The sequence below is a fragment of the Lissotriton helveticus genome, chromosome 6, assembly GCF_964261635.1.
Source record: "Lissotriton helveticus chromosome 6, aLisHel1.1, whole genome shotgun sequence".
Lineage (NCBI taxonomy): Eukaryota > Metazoa > Chordata > Amphibia > Caudata > Salamandridae > Lissotriton > Lissotriton helveticus.
In genome coordinates, this window is record NC_136067.1 from 1917751661 (window position 1) to 1917770686 (window position 19026).

At 50.1% G+C, this 19026-nt stretch overlaps 1 protein-coding gene across 2 annotated transcripts in view; it reads left to right on the top strand.

The window, feature by feature from the left end:
* Positions 1-19026, top strand: part of CDC42BPA (CDC42 binding protein kinase alpha) — a 1077984-nt gene that overhangs the window by 776259 nt on the left and 282699 nt on the right. For both annotated transcript variants that reach the window (XM_078649868.1, XM_078649869.1), the window contains exon 19: positions 5282-5430. In XM_078649868.1, coding sequence (XP_078505994.1) covers positions 5282-5430 — 149 coding nt within the window. The remainder of the gene's footprint in view (positions 1-5281; positions 5431-19026) is intronic.

The following is a 19026-nucleotide window of genomic DNA, read 5'->3' on the forward strand; positions in this document are numbered from 1 at the left end:
TGCTCCTCTGTTCGCATGTTATGGCACCTGGTTTACGCTGTTGTTTTTCTGCTAGGAAACGATGGCGTCAAACAGGACCAGTGAGTGAGAGGTGTGATCTGCGCGAAGAAAGAGGAGGAAGTCGACGGAAGGACTGGCTTTCTACCCTGGTAGTGGACATAGTGGAAGGACTACGTTTGATGACACCAGGACTGATCATGGGACTTGTAGTTTTCTTTCAGTTTGTACAAGTGTTTTGATGCTCTTTGTTCCTTTGAGCATGGTTGTACATTTGGTTTCCTGAGCTGCTGTGTGCAATATTCTAATAAAGCGAAGGAAGAATATAGCATAATCCTCGCCTCCGTGTCCTTAATAGAATTGAAACTTACCGTTACATAAGCTAGGCAAATTTCGATTCATCCTCCCTCCAGTTATCAGTCACAATTCCCCCCAAAAACCCACGTATGTACTGTAATACTGCAGCCCAATAATATCATTTTAAATCAGGAACTGCCCAGCCTCCTCTCTCTCTGGGGAGACCCATGAACTTGTGTGCCCTTCCCGTCTTCCCTTGTGCCCATATAAATCTGTTGATCATTCTCTCCATTTCCTTAAACCAACTATTATAAAATTTCAGAGGTATCATTCTAAACAAATATAAAACCTTCAGAAGGAATAGCATTTTAATGATATTGCATCTTCCCACGATTGATAGGTGTAAATTATTCAACCTATCCAGATCCTTCCTTGACTTCTGAATTACAGGTGCAAGATTCATTTCAACAACCTTAGCTAAATCGGATGAAATTATAACCCCTAGATAAGTTGCTGATTCAGTCACTCGTGAGTCTACCAGGCTGATCTTCTCATTGACAACGATCTGTGTCTTCCCCCTGTTAAGTCTGTAGCCGGAGACTACCTCAAAGCAATCTGCCTCGTGTTCCATTTCACCCAGTACTACAGCAGGGTTAGAGGCCGTAATGGCCAGGTCGTCCGCGTATCCCAGGATCTTTGTTTTGAATCCTCCTGATGAACGGGTTGATATAAAAAGCGAAGAGGAGGGGTAAACATGGGCACCCCTGCCTAGTTCCTCATTTAATATCTATTAAATCACTCTGTCCTCCCATGACCCGAACACGGATCCTGGGATTCTTATATAGAGCCTGTAGCGCTCTTAAACACCCCCTGCCGATATTAACTTTCTCCAGTGCCGACCAGAGAAAGCCCCACGAGACCCTATCAAACGCCTTCTCCGTGTCAAGCAGAATAAGCGCCATAGGGTCTCATGTGACTGAGGTACCATCGAACAGAGCACAGACTCTCCTGATGTGTTCTGCAGTTCTCCTACCCGGGGAAAAACCTTGTTGCCTGATCGAGATCACTTTCCCTATGATTTAACTAAGACGATTAGCCAAGATTTTTTAATAAATCTTGGTGTCGCTATTCATTAAACTAATTGGCCTATATGACCCCAGTTCACTAGGGGGTTTGCCTTTTTATAGGAAAATAATCATAGTAGCTTCTCCCCATGACTGCGGGGGTGTTAAACCATTCTGAACCTGACGCATTATACAACACAAAACTTCGCTTAATGAGGAAAAAAAGTCTTATAACACTCTAAAGGAATAAATCCGGGCCTACCGCCTTGCCCGACGGGAAGTCTAAAATGGCACTTTGGATATCTTCATCTGTGAAACTGGTTTCTAATGCAGTAGAATCTTCTAGGGAAAAAGCCTCGGATGGAATTAACTGTAACTAATCCCTTACATCCTTGAGGTTCCTGGCCATGCCCTCACTGTATACATTTTGATAAAACCCCTGAAAAGCCTTACAGATGTCCATAGGGGTAGTAACAACCGTCTGATGTTCTAATCTCCGTAATGTCCCCCCCTAGTGGCTAGCTGTCTGGTCCTTACAGCCAGTATGTGCCCCACTTGCTCACTAAATTTGTGATGGGTTCGCTTCCATGCCAAAAATTTCCCTGCTGCTTTAGCAGCAATAATGTCCCCTGCTGCGGCCTTTGCTAGTGCCAACTTTTGTAGAATCTCCTCAATGTTAAGGCTATAATTAATTGCCCTTACCAATTCCTCCTCTAAGTCCGCAATTAATCTTTGTGTGGCCTCCCTCTCCAATTTTTCCATTTTACTCCGTTTCAAAGAATAGCTCATAGTTTCCCCCCTAATACCAGCTCTAAGGGCATCCCAAGCTCTGCGCTCCCCCAATTAACCTCAAGAAATTCTTTGAGCCAATTATTCATATGCTCAACATATTTTGCATCATGTAATAAGGCTCGTTCAAACGTCCAGCTTACTGCTTTTTGTAGCCCCTGCATACATTTGAATCTCTAAAACCAGGGGGCTATGATCAGATTCCAATCGTGGGAATTTTAGAATTTTACACAGTGAGATAATAGAAGAAGAAGCTAAAAAATAATCTAAGCGAGCCACTATCCTGTGAGGTGCAGAGTAGTAGGTGCTGCCCACCCCCAAGGGGTTTAAATACTCCCATACGTCAGCAAGCCCGTTATCCTCCATCATTGGAATCAAGGCTCTGTGACCTTTCTTCTAACGGCCTGCAAATTTAGCTGGATCCCCTTTCCACAACCCATTCAAACCATTGATATTGAGGTCCCCAGAAATGATGATCGGAAGTGGCCAATTCACAAGCTGTTCATTAACACAATTAAACTTCTCGGCATCATCCACCGTGGACCATAAACTGAGCAAAGCGTGAAAGTAAATCCTAATATTTGGCACACCACGATTACCCACGGACCATACCTATTGGATAGACATTTTTTAAAGGTTAACCCACTTCTTTTGGCTAGTATTGCCACCCCTCTGGTCCTAGTTCCCTGCGAGGTATATGCTATTAGTTGAAAGCCCAACTGTTCTAAAAGAAACTTTTGTGAGTGACATGGCAGTAATCTGGCCTGGTAAAGAAAGACTGGTTCTCAAAAGCCCGTTTAGCATTGGGACGTGCCTTTGCATCAATCTCTTCACGGAGCAAAAAGTTCCAAAAATAAATTAAAATTGCTCTTGGCATAGCGGTTCCATTCTTGGCCAAATGTGATGATTTGTTTAGCATCATAGGAAAATGATGGACGCGTTGGATCTCTGTCTCCCAATTCCAATGATGCCGCTCTGGGAAAGCACCTTTCATCAGCCTCAAAATGTACGCCCGGATGTCATCGCCTTCAACACCTTCTTCGATACCGAGAACGCGGAGGTTGTTGCGTCTCTGCCTGTTCTCAAAATCCTCCATTTTCCATTGAAGATCTACGAGCTGTTCATCATATGACTCAACATGTGCCTGGGCTTTCTCTGCATTGTCCTCTAATGTGCTTGTGCGTTCTTCAACATGGGTCAGCCTTGCATTTATATCTGTGCAGGCTTTTGGCCATTATCCTTACAGCCCCTTAAAGCTTTTTCGTGGCAAGCCTGTTTTTCTTTCCATCCATGCGAGTCTCCTCCTGCAGCTGTTTAATGGAGTCAAAAATCATTTTCAAAGACGGCGACGACTCTTCTCTATCCCCTCCCTGCCCTGTTTGATCCGAATAAATACTCCTGGTGGCAGAATTATCCCATTTCAGAACAGGATCCATACTTCCTCTGCTTTCTCTGCAATGGCCCTCTGCGCTTTTCTCCAGAGCTAGGCCGTCTCTCTGCTTCTTCATTAATTTTTTTCTCCTCACTACTATATCTTTTTGCGGCGTGCCAGGGCTTGTGGTGGAGCTGGAGATCTGAGAGTTGCTACTCCCTTCTGCCTCAGTTGGACTAAGCTCAGAAACATCAGAGCCATCAGTAACTGAATAGAACTTGTCCCCTAAGTCGGGATCAAGATCTAACGGCCCCTCCAAATCATTGCTTACTACAATCTCATCTATTAGAGTACTGGTATTCAACTGGTCTTTAGTAGCGACAGGTGCCTCCCGTACAATGGCTGGTTCTGATGTGATCCCTTGCTGTGCTTCTATTGCCTGAGCATGGTTTAAATCCTGACTTACTGGAGGCTATGGCTTACGGCTAGGAGGTCAGATTGCGGGGCATGTACTGGAGTAGCAGTGGAGTGTACCCCTACCATAGAGTCAGTCTGACCAAGTTGAGGCAAGTCCTGTTCATTCAGATTCGCCTCTATTGCCTCCATTTGCCCGTTTTCTCCAAGTGTTTTTCTATATCCTTTCTCAGAGCTGGCGCAATACCGGAAAAAAAAATGTGCAATAGTGTTCCCCTTACCAGAGTCTTTAAGTCCCGGTTTCCCCCCTTAGCTCCTGTGCTCCCTACTCCATTTTCTTTCTTTTTAAAAGCATCAGAGCTCTCACCTTTAGATAGACAGTCCTGGAGAGCCTGAGGGGTTGAGCCTTTTACATTGGCAGAGCCTGCTACTCTGTCCCCCTTGGGAGCTGCCGTCCCCGCGTTGTCCATGGCTGAAGCACAAGCCTGTGCGTCCGGAGCTTTCCCCCAGGCTCCGCGTGTAATCTTTGAAGGCATCCTCGCCGCTTGACGTTATGTGAAGCACTTTACAGCTGCGATCCACCCGGACTGTCCCGACGGGTCCGCCCCTACTCCTCCTCCTTTCTCGGCCGCTGTGTGTCTCCTAGAGCAAAGCTCTGCCAGCACCAGCCGCGCCGTTGTCGACACCGCCGCCAAAAGTTCCTCGGTCGCAGCAAGGAGGCCAACGTCACCTTTCCTGCATCCGCGGGTCATGAGGGGTACGTCCATCCCTTAATTTGCAATTCGTAAAGTTATTTGGCACGCATTAATCTAGCAAACAGCAGCCTGACGGCGAGGGGCGATCACTGCAGCCGTCAGTCAGGCTCCATCTTGCTTCGTCCCCAGTGGGACTTTGTGCTATCAACGATCATCTTGGTTTCAGAAAAAAAATGATAAGCTTGTCTGTTTTCTAATATCTAACTTTCCTTTGCTCTGCATTAGCACTAATTTTCACTTTCTGGGAATTGGTGCACTTTACAAATGTTTTAATTCATTTATTCACCATAAGCACATTGCATTCTATGGTCAATGTGCAAAATAAAAAGGTTTAAAAACTTGTTCTCACAGACACAACCATTAGATGGTGGAAAAATACTCAGCATTTTAATCAGAGTAGCCTAAAGCTGCAGATCTATTGTTATGGGTAAGTAACTTGTTTGTTATACTTTTATGGAGTAACTTTTATGGAGTAACTGCACCATTGGCCCCTCACATTCAGAGCTTTTTGGTAGGAGCCATTATTAAGTTTACATGTTGTTATGTAAATTTTATGGATTTTGACCAGGGAGTTATGTATTTATGTTCCATAGGACATGCCTTGGAAGATGCGGCGGTTTGCAAAACTAGATATGTCTGCCCGGCTAGAGCTGCAGTCAGCGCTTGATGCAGAAATCCGAGCCAAGCAAGCCATCCAAGAAGAACTGAATAAGGTGAAGGCAGCCAACGTCTCGACTGAATGGTAAGTTTGAATTATATGATTACTATGGCCAAATATTATCAAGTAGGTGAGTCAAAACGTCTTTGATTCGAGGATGCTTTGAAATTCTCTGTTGATATTGTGTACCTTGTTATAGCTTCTGTTATACTTAAAAGATATTGTCTTGAAATTGCGAATCTAGCACTACTATGTGTTCTGCCATTTGCTGTAGCAGTTGCCAGTATTTCTAGTTGTGCAGGTATTTCTAATCACTTCCATATGTTCTGGTCACTGCCAGTAACTTCCGCCTTTTTTCAGTGCATGCCAGCATTTCTACTTTCCACCACCATTTCAAGTCACTGCCAAAGTTTCTTATCACTTATGGTTTTCCTCGTCACTTGGCTCTAGTCTCTGTTGGCATTGCTCGTCACTACCTGTAAAACTCAGCCATGGCACTAGGAGTCTACATTACCGAAAGCCTCTTTTGATTGTCAGGTGTAGAACCAGAACCCACCATTTTGCATATAAAATGCAGTGGCTAGTGCATTTCAGCATAGGTTTTGGAATCTACCATTCTGACCTCATCAGTCGCTATTTTAATGTTATAATATTCTTAAATAGAATAGGATAGGATTTTGATTTATAGAGCGCTCGAATGCCGAGGAATCTTGGCGCTGATGTAAGAAAGAAGAGATATAACAGTCCCGGTACTAATCAATTATGCCTCAGGGAACAGCCATTTTTTTATTTGCTTTCTGAACATTGTCCTGTTTGGTTGGAGTCTGAGTGTAATAGGCAGTTGGTTCCACAACCTGACTGCACAGTGCGATAGGCTCTATCCCCCCATCTAGCTCTGCGGACTTTAGTGGCACAAATAAGGCCAGAATTAGCAGATTTAAGACTTCTACTTGGAATTATGTACCAGACATAAGGCCTTAAATATACTGTGATGTTTGCATTTGTTAAGGGTAAAAGTATAAAAAGTAAAACATAAAGTTGACCACCTCCAAGCTGGAACTGGGCTAAAACCTGAAAAGGTTTTTTACATTTTTAACCATCAACTGCGAGTAATCATTGTCTTGTTCCTTCGGTGTGTAGTAGACACCTGCCATGGACAGACCATTATCTGATTCTGGTTCCAGTGGTAGTATGTTTGGGATTTCAGTCAAGCAGGCCCTCAATTTTTACCCAAGTCTACACTAGGCCTAGAGGATTTTAGTCTTTTTCTTGAGCAGAAACTATCTGGAATAGCTTCATCATCAGAGGGAGAAATGCTGTTGTCGCATTAAATCACAGTCTGGAGTAAGCAATTGATGAGTACCTTTCACCTCATACTTCTCAATTAAAGGTAGAGCAAAATTGCCTTCACGGATAAATGGTCTGGCATAGGTCCTACGGTACCCAGACCAATCTGTTCTTTAGGCAGCAGATGGAGAAGTTTGTCATCTGGTGAGAGCTGCTAAACACAGATTCTATGACCTACAAGTGGGAAGTTGCCTACTCACCTAAGGTGGTTCTTAGATGATGGATACTTTGTTGAACTCACTGGCTACCAGAAATTAAAGCGATAGCCTTGCAAGCATTAGCAGAATCGGTTGCTGACAATTTTCTCAGCAGAGCTGTGTGGTCCCTAAAGAAATAGAGATAGCAAGGTAGCTGTACAGGATGAACTTGCAATTCCTCTACTGGCTTCAGTTTAACATCCTTGCTCTCTTGTTTCCTCCCTGGAGGATATGAAATCTTTTCTCCAGCGTAGTAAACATTCAGGCTCTCTGAGGGATACCTGCCTGGCAGAGCAACAATGGCAGTTGTCAATTACATCTGTTCTAGGCTATGAGATATTATTGGAGTTTACTACGGAGATAATCATAAGTTTTTGAAAGTAGCCATAAGAAGGACCCATTTCAGGAAGCCATCTGTGGGTCTGACAGATTTAGCAAGTTTTCATCCTATATCTTTAATGCATTTTATCACCAGGTTAACGGAGCAATTGGGAAAGTTTCCGTTATAAGATTTTTTTGAGAATTACCACGTTAGCGTATGTTCAGCGGAGCACTGTGGTGGCTGTAGTCCTTGTGTTGAACAAGTTGAGGGTTATTGTGGACAGTGGCAGTGTTGAGGGAACTGATTCTATTAGATCTGTCTGCAAGTTTGACTCCGTCGATTTTAGTGTCCAGCTCTCTAGCCTGCCAGAGTTTGGCTCTGGAGGAACAGTGTTAATATGGATCTCTTCCTACCTTTCAGGAAGATATTTTCAAGTTTAACTTGACAATTTCATCTTAGGAAATAGGTGTCTACCTTGGGGTATCCCTCAGGGGTCCATGCCATCCCCCGTGTTATTAAGGTTGCATTGCAGCCACTGGCCCCCTTAGGAAATGCAAGGTTTTTCCTGACCTGCCGCATGTATACTGAGGAGAAACAGCTGCTATGGGATGGAGGGGTTGGGGGACCTTCCAAAGCATGTTGATGGATGGAAAAAGTACACATTCTGCATGATAAAACCTTTTAAGACTGAGACCCTTCTTCCTAATCCCCAAATCAGTTGGACCCTATTCTTTGGCCTAACTATTCGGCCCTTGTCCTCCTGTGCAAAAGTTGTAAAGAGCTTAGTGGTGCCAATTGATGCCTCACTCTCTCTTGTTAGGCACATATATACTATCTTGAAGTTCTGCCTTTTTCTTTGTAGGCTGCTTCATAGTTTCTTTCCTTTCTTATCCTTCAACAATAAAGTTATCCTAGCCAATTCTTTCACTGGATTACTGGAATGTAAATTTTAGGTTTCGTCTACAACACGCATGCAGTGTCTGAGAAAGCTACGGTAAATAAAAAAGAAAGCTTAAAACAGGTTCAGAGCCCACCCCCATACATACTGTTACTTAGCATTTATTGGCTCCCACGTCGCTCTCATGTCCTTGCTTATCAGTTAAGGCCTCCTTTTGCTGCTACTTCCTCTTCTTCCTCTCGGTCATCTAGCCCTCCTTGGAGCTTGAACAAAGTACAGTTTTACTGTCTCTGCGCCAGTGTCCTTCCACTGGCCGCTGCTGCTAGAGGTACTTTTTATATTTAAAATCTAGCACTCCTTAACAATGCATGTGTTTTTGCAGTCCCTCTCTACCCTCTCTCCCATCATTGTTTTCCCTGTCCCTCCCACCCCCCAGCTTTGTTGTTGCTGTGTATTGTTTGCATTTGTTTTATTAATGTAGCACAAACTTGACCCAAAGGTATTGGAGCACTGTATCGTTTTTACATTTTTTATAAAATATTTTTATTGGGTTTTTGAGGTGATCAACAAACATAAATAACAAATCAGGCAAAACAATACTTTTGGCTGTGTCTTCCTGGCCAAGGACCAAATAAGGATATACAATATAATCCGTGGAGCCCAAAGTAATCCCACCAAGAAACCCATATCTTACAATGTTTGTGTGGGCAGCCCCAGCCTCTACTCAGTATGCCGGGTCCTCTCGACCTCTAAACAGCCAGTCATTCAGAACCACTAGTTGTGAGGCCCAGTAGTAGAGGCTGAGGTTGGTCGCTGCCAGGTCGCTATCGAAAGGGAGCTGTATACACTTACTGAGCGCTGTGCAGGGAACCCAATGGGCCCACAGGAAGGACCCCACTGTGGTCTGTAACGAATGGAACCAAGCTTTGGGGATGGCATGGGGAAAGTTCTGTAGAACTTAAAGTAATCAAGGCAACACCATCATTTTAAACAATGGAATCCTGGCCATAAATGGAGGGCATGAGAGGACCACCACTCCAGATCTCTATGCATTTGGGTCACTAGATGCATCTGATTCAATGACCATGCCAGATCAGGGACAGGCGAAATGTACATGCTGATGTAGATTAAGCGTAACCGCCTAAGGGGTATAGGGGCCCGCCACTCGTGGACTTGCAAAGCCCCTATCAACAGAAATAGTTGGGATTTTGATTGGTTTTTCAATAAGGCACCAGATCGGTTGCCCCCTTGGGCCTCATGACTCAGGTCGGCAGGTACTGGGGTGTGATCTGAGATATCCCAAGGAAGGATCTCTTTATCTTAGTGAGAAGCAGATCGATAGCGGTCATGAAAACAAAATCAATATGAGATCTAGTCTTAAATGCCGTGGAGGTGTATGTGAAGGCTCGTGTATGGGGTTGCCAAGTATGTCATACATCACAAAGAACGAGGCAGGTTGTCCAGTCCTTGAGGCAGGAGGCCGAGGGCTAGGGCCCGATCCAACAGTTATTTGCTTTGGAAGACAATGGCATATTGAAGGTCCAACCCGCGATGCTAACCCCCGGGAAAACCAGTAAGTTATGGTGCTACCCATTGATCACCCCCTCAGCAGTGATATACCTGCCATGTGAGTCTGAGGAACTACAGATAACGACCATGGGAAAGCCTTTATGAATCAGGACAGCCACTCCCGGTGAGCCCCTGGTGTGACCTACGTGGTATACTTTGTCATATCCATATCGAGCTAGGAATGGGCATTGGGTATCTAGGAGGTACGTCTCATGAAGTAAGAGCACATCTGGGGCATGACGCTTGGCGGAACCCAGGATGGCAGTCTGTTTGATGCAGTCATTATGGCCATTGGGATTCCCGGTCTTTACTTTAAAAGCCATATGACTTCAAACAACATTCTAGGGTCCAGGTATTTCCCAAAGGAGCTTCGAGTAGATAAGAGAACAAGAGTCACCTGTCTGGGGAAAAAAAACATACTGCCTAACGGGCCTAACCACCCCAAACATACACCTCAGTCATGCCCACCCCCACACTTCCACCCTAGAAGCATCTGTCTCCCCAGGACTAAAGATCCCACACAAAAGAAAAACAACGGTTTGAGCACCTCAGCCCACATTCCCCCTTGAAATTTCTCATTAATAAGGATACAGTGCTGCTGGCTCAGTAATATAGGCAAGTCTAACAGCCGTCAAGAAACTCCCTTGCAGGTCCTGGCCCTGTTTGCTTCCCTCTGCGACGTAGTGGGGAAGACCACAAGCCCATTGGGGGTGCAAACTCATCCATGTCAGTTGCCCCTCCCAGTGCCTTCCTCTTGGGGATGGGTGCATCTGTGGTGGAAGAGTCAGGGAACATCTTGACCCAGGTGCAGCGCTTCTGGGAGCCTCTTTGCCTGCCATGGCTATTGCAGAGCCCTATGTGAACTCTTCATGATTCTGCTCCTGCCACAGAGGAGATAAATTCTTAAGCAGTGGGTGGGTCTTCATGGTCCGTTCCCAACCTGCTTTGGGAATGTCGAAGAAAAAGGATTTGCATGCGTGAGCAACATTTACTTTATGCAAGGACACATTCATTTTCATTTTTAGGCACGGGTGGTCTAAGTGATTTGCCCCAAATCTCAGGATGTTGATTCAACGCAGAGAGTCAAAACCTGGTTGTCCTCCAGTTCTGCAGGATGCAGATCTGAAAGAAACACATTAGTGTTAGATTCCTTACCTTAGAATATACCCAGGCATCAGACTGGATCCGGAAAGTTTTTTCATCAGCAGTACCCCTGCGCGTCGGTAGGCGTCGTCTGCGGCTCCGCGTTTGTCGTCAGCGTCGTGATCACCGGAATGACGTCGCTGTGGAGTACTTAGACGCCGCCCTCACGCGCTGATGTCAGTTCTTCCTTTTTCCACGCCAGTAAGCGCAGATCCGGGAAGAGCGTACCCTTAGTAATTTTTTTACTAACTTTTTGGACATTTTTGTCTATCTTTTTCGAGTCGACTTTGACTCCTGGTGCCAGTAGGGATGGCTGGTTTCAACCCGTGTGACGCCTGTCACCGTCTGATGTCGGTTACCGACCCCCACCGCCGATGTCTCTACTGCTTGGGGGCTGGCCACAATGACAAGTCATGCCCCGACTGCCGGGCCTTGACGGCGAAGGCTAGGCGGGAGCATTCCCGTAAGCTCTTCGAGATCCGGCAGTCGGCTCCGAGCCGCTCGAGGTCCCGGTCGAGGGACCGGTCACGAAGCCGCAGTCATCATCAATGGTCTGGATCCAAGTCCTCGCATTCGGGTAAGTCGATGCATGGCAGAAAGAAGTCGAAGAAGCATAGTCGCCTTTCGACGTCCCCTTGTCGGTCGCACGACTCGGCCGAGGGTTCAGGTGGCACCTCCCATGCTGCTTCGTCGGGGCCCGTCAGTCGCATCTGGCCTCACACCCTCCGGTCCCTGGGCTCGATGCGACTCCGGAGCAGATTCGAGACATCCTTGTGGCCATGAGGAGTCTCTTTCCACCGTCAAGGCCCGCCGGTGCGCCTTTGGGTCCCGCGGGTCCGACTGGGGGTCCTAGCCCTGTATTGCCAGCGACTTTGGCCTCGGCGCCGCCAGCGACTTCGGTCCTGGCGCCGCAGGACCCCGTGGGATCCAGGCCTGGATCCCGGTTGACGCCGGGTCAACGCCGTTGACCTTACCACTCCTCCGCCGGCACCGACCCCCCTCAGTGCCACCTCCGGCGCGGTCCTCGGGCGATGCCAGCCCCGGTCCGGGCGCGGCACCGGAGTGGCGCCGACTTCTGAGCTTTTCACCTATGCCCCGGCTCCGTCATTTTTGCCTGTTTATCAGGACACGGATTAAGGGGAGGACTGGGAGGGGTCTGAGGACCCTCTGGCACAGCAGTGCCAGTTAAGTCAGGAGCTGGGGAAGGCTAGTGGTTTAGACACTTTGCCTGACACTGGTTTTCTCTCTCCTCCCTCCGTGGCTTCAGAGGAGGGGTCAACTTATGATGTGGTGCTACGCAGGGCGGCCACGGTCCTGGGCCTTGAGCTCCCTGCAGCAGCCGTGAGGACTAACCTCCTCACCGAGGTGCTTCAACTGCCAGTGACCTCTTCGGAGCCTCTACTGCAGTTTAATGAAGTCCTCACTGACGTTCTGATGGGCACTTGGTCCAAACCCTTCACAGTTCCCCCTGATCGGAACGTGGCCCGGCGCCACTGCCCAGCTCCGGGCGATCCCTGCTGTCTGTCCACCCATCCCACCCCTGAGAACCCCTGAGAGCCTGGTTATCCAGGCCTCCACGTCCCAAACAGCAATCCCGACCGCACCACCGGACTGGGAATCCAAAAGGCTGGAACAGTTTGGCAAGAAACTGTTTTCCTCTGTCAGTTTAGGATTGCGGTCCATTAATACTGCATGCTTTTTGGGCCGTTATACCCACTCTCTGTGTGATACGGTGGCGGACGTGCTGCCCCAGTGTCCGGAGGAGGCCAAGATACGGCTCGCCCAAGCACTTGCTGAGGGGCGGGATGCAGCATGATACTCTATTCAATGTGGACTTGACACCACGGACTCGCTGGGCAGAGTGATTGCAACAACGGTGGCGATTCGTCGTCACGTCTGGCTGAGGTCCACCAACTTTTCAGGGGATGTCCAGAGCACTCTCATGGACATGCCTTTTGATGGCCGTCGCCTCTTTGGCGACAAGGCAGATAGCGCTCTGGTACGCTTTAAGGACTCCAGGGCTACAGCCATGTCCTTGGGCCTTTCGGCCCAGCGCCAGCAGACGTCTCCCTTTCGTGGCCAAGGAAGGGGCGCCCCGCAAGTTCGTCCAGCCACAGGCCGCAGAACCAACTTCAACGCAGTCGCGGGCGTGCATTTTGCCGTGGCAGAGCAGGAGGTCAGAGAGCCGGTCAGTCCACATCCGCTCCCGCAGCATCCCCCTCAAAGCCTTTCTAGTCCGACCTTTCAGGCCCATTCCACGCCAGTGGGTGGCAGGGTACCCCATCACCTACTCCACTGGCGTACCATCACTTCGGACAGGTGGGTGCTGCAAATCGTCCGAAAGGGTCTACTCCCTCTCCTTCGAGGCGACCCCTCCAGCCATGCCACTGCATGTCAGGGGATCACTTGCAACTTCTGCAGGAGGAAGTTACGGCCCTCTTGGCCAAGGGGGCCATCGAGCGCGTTCCTGGAGCAGAAGTAGGACGTGGTTGTTATTCCCACTACTTTCTGGTTCCCAAGAAGGGAAAAAGGGGCCTGTGCCCTATATTGGACCTCAGGAGCGTCAACGTCTTCCTCCGGAAAGAGAAGTTCAAGATGCTGACTTTAGCTCAGGTTCTGGCTGCCCTAGACCCTGGAGACTGAATGGTGGCGTTGGACTTGCAGGACGCTTACTTTCATATTCCCGTCCTGCCGATCCACCGGCGCTACCTGCGGTTCACGGTAGGCCACGAGCACTTTCAGTTTACCGTGCTCCCCTTCGGCCTCACCAGTGCTCCTCGGGTGTTCACGAAAGTTATGGCGGTGGTCGCAGCTCATCTGCGCAGATTAGGGGTTCCAGTCTTCCCCTATCTCGACGGGTGGTTGTTGAAGGCAGGCTCGCCCCAGACAGTCGTCTCCCACCTCCAGACTATGGCCAACCTCCTGCACTTGCTGGGGTTCTCCATCAACATGCCGAAGTCGCACCTGATTCCTCACTCCAGCTCCTTTTCATCGGAGCAGTTCTGGACTCGGCGCAGTTTCGGGTTTATGATCCCGAGCAGCGGGTTTAAGATATTCAGGCTCTGATTCCGATCTTTCAGCCTTTATCCCGAGTTTCGGTCAGGTTGACCCTACTTCTTCTGGGACTGATGGCCTCATGCATCCTGTTGGTGCATCACGCCAGGTGGCGGGTGCGGGCTCTACAGTGGGATCTGAAGTTCCGGTGGGCACAGCATCAGGGCAACCTGTCCGACCACGTCCTGATCTCGGAGGGCACTGCGAGACAACTGCAGTGGTGGCTCACAAATCGCGATTGGGTCCAGGGCAGATCCCTCTCCCTTCCCCTACCGGAGCACGCAGTGGTGACGGATGCATCCCTCGTGGGATGGGGTGGCCACATGGGAGAGGGGGAGATCAGAGGCCTCATATCTCCGGCGGAGTCCCTGCTCCACATCAACCTGTTGGAGATTCCGGCGATTCGGCTTGCACTGAAAGCATTCCTTCCCTCTGTCCGGGGAAGTGTAGTGCAGGTGTTCACGGACAACACCACCGCCATGTGGTACTGCAAGAAGCAAGGCGGGGTGGGGTCGTGGACCCTATGTCAGGAGGCTCTGCATCTCTGGACATGGCTGGAACATCAGGGCATCACCCCGGTGGTTCAACACCTGGCAGGTTCCCTGAACGCCAGGGCGGACGAACTCAGCCTTCGGTGCTTGATGGATCACGAATGGCGTCTGAACTCGGACGTGGCGCAAGGTCTCTCAGCAGTTGGTAGAGCCTTGGTTAGATCTATTTACCACCTAAGAGAACGCGCAATGTCTTCAGTTCTGCACATTGGAATTTCCAAGGCGGCACTCGCTCGGCGACGCCTTTTGTCGCGAGTGGAGCAGCGGTCTGTTGTACGCATTTCCACCTATACCACTTCTGCCCCGAGTGCTGAAGATGATCCGGCGCGACCGGGCCCAAGTCATCCTTGTGGCTCCGGATTGGGCATGAAGATACTGGTATCCCGAGCTACTCAGTATGTCAGTCGATCCCCCGATTCGTCTGCCTCTTCCAGAGGACCTTCTGTCGCAGCAGCAGGGGACGGTCCTCCACCCGAACCTGTCCAGCCTCCACCTACATGCGTGGAGATTGAGCGGCGATAGTTGTTGCCATTTGACTTGCCTCCTGAAGTCTGTAATGTCATTCTGGCAGCCAGGCGTCCCTCCACAAAAACGGTATATGCCTGCATGTGGAACAAATTTGTGGCATGGTGCACAGCAAAGGCTGTGGATCCCCTATATGCCCCTCTTTCAGCGGTTCTCCTCTTTCTTCTTTCTCTGGCCCAGCAGGGCTCTGCTCTGGGCACTATCAAGGGCTATCTTTCGGCCGTTTCCACCTTCTTGAGGCTTCCTGATCAGCCTTCTCTTTTCAAGTCCCTTGTTGTAAATAGATTCTTGAAAGGCATTACTCACATGTTTCCTCCCGTTCCCTTTGTAATGCCTCAGTGGGACTTGAATCTGGTGTTGACCTATTTGATGTGTGCTCCCTTTGAGCCGCTCCACAACTGTCCCTTATGTCTTCTGACTCTAAAGACTGCTTTCTGGTTGCCATCACCTCTGCCAAAAGAGTGAGTAAGCTCCAGGCTCTTTCCTCTAAGCCTCCTTTCCTTTCTGTCCATCCCGACAAAGTTGTTCTGAGGGCTCGTCCTTCTTTTCTACCCAAGGTGGTTACTGCATTTCACATCGGGCAGACCATTACCGTGCCCACTTTATTTCCGCCTTGCATCCTTCAAAAGAGGAAGAGAGGCTTCACCGTCTGGACCCAAAACGTGCGCTCTCCTTTTATCTGGACCGCACACGACCGTTCCGGGTGGACGACCAACTCTTTGTTGGCTACGTGGGCGCTAAGAAAGGACGGGCGGTGCACAAACGAACCATCTCTCGGTGGGTCGTTTTGTGCATTAAGATCTGTTATTCCTTGGCTAAAAAGGATCCTCCCGTGGGGCTGCGCGCCCATTCCACTCGGGCCACGGCGGCTACTACTGCCTTGGGACGGGGAGTCCTTTTGCCTGACATTTGTCAGGCAGCTATGTGGGCCTCGCTGCACATGTTTGCCAAGCACTACTGCCTGGACAGCCAAGTCCGGAGAGACGGCTTCTTTGGCCGTTCGGTTCTCCAGGACTTCCTGGTGTGATCTTGGTTCGCAGACCCTCCACCGGGGTTGGTATTGCTGGGGTATCTATTCTAAGGTAAGGAATCTAACACTAATGTGTTTCTTTCAGATGCACAAGTTCTGTAGTAGGGGATCTCTGTGTATAGTCATAATCTAGTGAATAGTCCCGCCCATGTGCGTGGACCCCGGAGCAATCAAAAATAATCTCTTACAGTGTCAAAAAATGCAGAAATGCATAGACACTTAAGAGAGAATTTAAAGACAGATAATGCAGCCAAAAAAGGCTACACTGTCCAGTACTTCAACTAGAAATTCCACCACAAAATCCACAAAACAGCAAAGCCTGTACAGATTTCCCTTGCTTAACAGCAAAATCCATCAGGAATGATAGAGAGAAGAACCTGGACAGACACGCCCCATAGGCTGCCATTATGTGGCTTAAATAGGATACTGTGCCTTTAAGGAACCTTCCAGAACCTTCTCCCAGTATCCCAGAATGCATAGCAGGTCCAACTTAGCCTCAGTTCTTTTTTTCCGGCTCCTGCAAGCAGGACCCTGGAGCATTGAGCTCTCCCTTTTCAAGGGTTTTTGTTGGTGTTTTTCACTAAATTCGGTTTTCTTGTACTTTTAAAGTACTTTGGTGACTTTCATCTTGAGTTCTGCACTCTTTTGTTGTCCATAATGCCAGCATTATTTGACAAATGCCCGGAGTGCTCCAGGAAGAAGGCCAAGTCAGACCCCCATGAGGTCTGTATTCTCTGCCTTCCCTCTTCCCACATCCCTGAGGATTGTGTGATCTGTAGAGGCTTCTCTGGCAGGACCCTGAAGGACAGACGGAAGATCAGACTTCAGGGACTTGAAGAAAGAAGATTGAAGGCTCGAGGTGGGTCTGGAGGGGCTTCTACTGCCCATGCTGTGGCCTCTGGGGGGCTCCCCAGGGGCAGGAAGTCCAGCTCACGCCCAAGCTCTCCGTCTGGGTCAGTGGCGATGACCACGACGTCGAGAGGAAGGTCCACGGCCAGTTCCCGGTCTCCCCAGGGCTCTGGGTTGAGAAAACGTCGTCCGTCGACGTCGAGGGACGTTTACAGGCCGCCGTCGAAGCCGGTGTTGATTTCTTCGGCGTCGAGTGGACGACATCGGAGGACCCGGCGTCGGCGCTCGCCGTCGAGGCGACACCGCCGTTCGCCGTCGAAGACTTCGTCGTCGAGGGGATCCTCGTCGTCAAGGTCGCCGTCGAGGCGGGAGAAGTCTCCGGCGCCGAAGACGTCGACGTCGAGACATTCAAAGAGATCGACGTCGAGACGATCCAAGAGGTCGACGTCGAGGCGATCCAAGAGGTCGACGTCGAGACGTACGAAGAGGTCGAGGTCGCCGTCGAGGCACCATCGCCCGTCGTCGAGATTTCGTGGTTCGCCCATCTGGTCGGGGTCGACGTCGAGACGTAGACACCGGTCGACGTCGAGGAGTGTGGAACGGTCGACGCCGAAAGGCTGCTCGACGTCGAAGGACCCACGGTCGTCGTCTGAGCACCGTTTTTCGGCGTCAGGAGGTCGTAAGGCCAGGCCCAGGACTGTGGGGGGCTCCCCACAGTCCGGACGGGATGATGGTTCGCCGGGAACGGCGTATTCCGAGGTATATACCCCGAAGAAGCCTTCTGCACCCCCTCCTCTGTCTCCTTTACCAAGGGGTCCACCTCCGAGGGCTCCGACCCCTCCGCCTCCGTTGCCTCCTCGGCCGGCTCCGCAGGCCCCGGTTACTCCCCCCCCCCCCCCCCCCGTTCCACCGAGAGCGGTGTCGATGCCCAAGTATCCGACTCCGCCAAAGAAGACTCCTAAGTCGAAGGTTCCTCCGAGGCCTAAGGCTTCCGAACCGGGGAGGCCGACGGACCGTCCCAGGCCCAAGAGATCGAGGTCTCGCTCGGGAAGAAGAGACAGATCTAGGAGTGGACGCGGATCTTCCTCGAGATCCAGGCATCGCCATAGGCGGCGTAGGTCCAGGTCACGTTCTGCCTCTGGGACCCGTTCTTACTCGCCTACGCTGTCTGACTCGCCGGAGACTAGAGTGTCTCCGATAGACGATATTGGCACATTCCAGGAGGTCCTCCTGCGTGGGGCAGCGAAGTTGGGGATCAAGGTTGACGCGCCTACACCTTCCACTTCTGTGATCTTTGAGACATTACATAAGAAACACTTGTCTCGCCCCCTACTGCCTTTGGTGCCAGGACTCCTCGAGCCGGCTGAACAGCTCTTCCTAACACCGGCAGTGGTGAAGTCCGTGCCTTTCAGGCTCCTCAAGAAATACAGAGCTCCAGACTCGGACCCAGCTTTCTTGAGAAAGGACCCGGTACCGGATTCGGTGATTGTGACGGCGGCTCGGAAGCTTCATGCCACCTCCCCTGCATCCACTGTGCCTCCGGATAAGGAGAGCCGCTGGATTGACTCTGCTGGACGGAAAGCGTGTGGTACGTCCTCCTCATCGATGAAGGCCGCCAGTGACTCGGCGTTGTTGGGACGATACGACCGCGCACTGTGGGACTCTATGGAGCAGTTTGCGGACCTTGTTCCTCGAGACCGCAGAGAGGACTTCATGGAGATCGTCCAGGAGGGGATGCTGGTCTCTAACCAGGCCACCAGCGCCGCGGCAGATATCTCCTTGCTGTCTGCGCATGGATACTGCCACGGGATTAATCAGAGGCGCCATGCTTGGCTCAGATTGACGTCACTTAAACCGGAAGCGCAACAACGTGTGGCGAATCTTCCGTTTTCCGGAGACACCCTCTTCGGAAAACACGCAGATGACGAGATGGCCAGGATGAAGGCCGAGGCGGAGACCCTGACGGCTGTGGGCTTGGAGAAGCCCAAGGAAAAGAAGCCCTACCGCCAGTTCCAACGGCGGTTCGGGTCACAGGGTCGTGGAAGGGGACAGTCTTCTGGGCAACATCAGCAGCAGCAACAACAGCAGCAATACAGAAGACCCTTCCAGAAGCGTCAGAGGGGTAGAGGGACTCAGCAGTCCTCTGCCACGACCAAGGGCCCGGCCGGGTCTCGACCCTGAGCAGTTACTTCCCC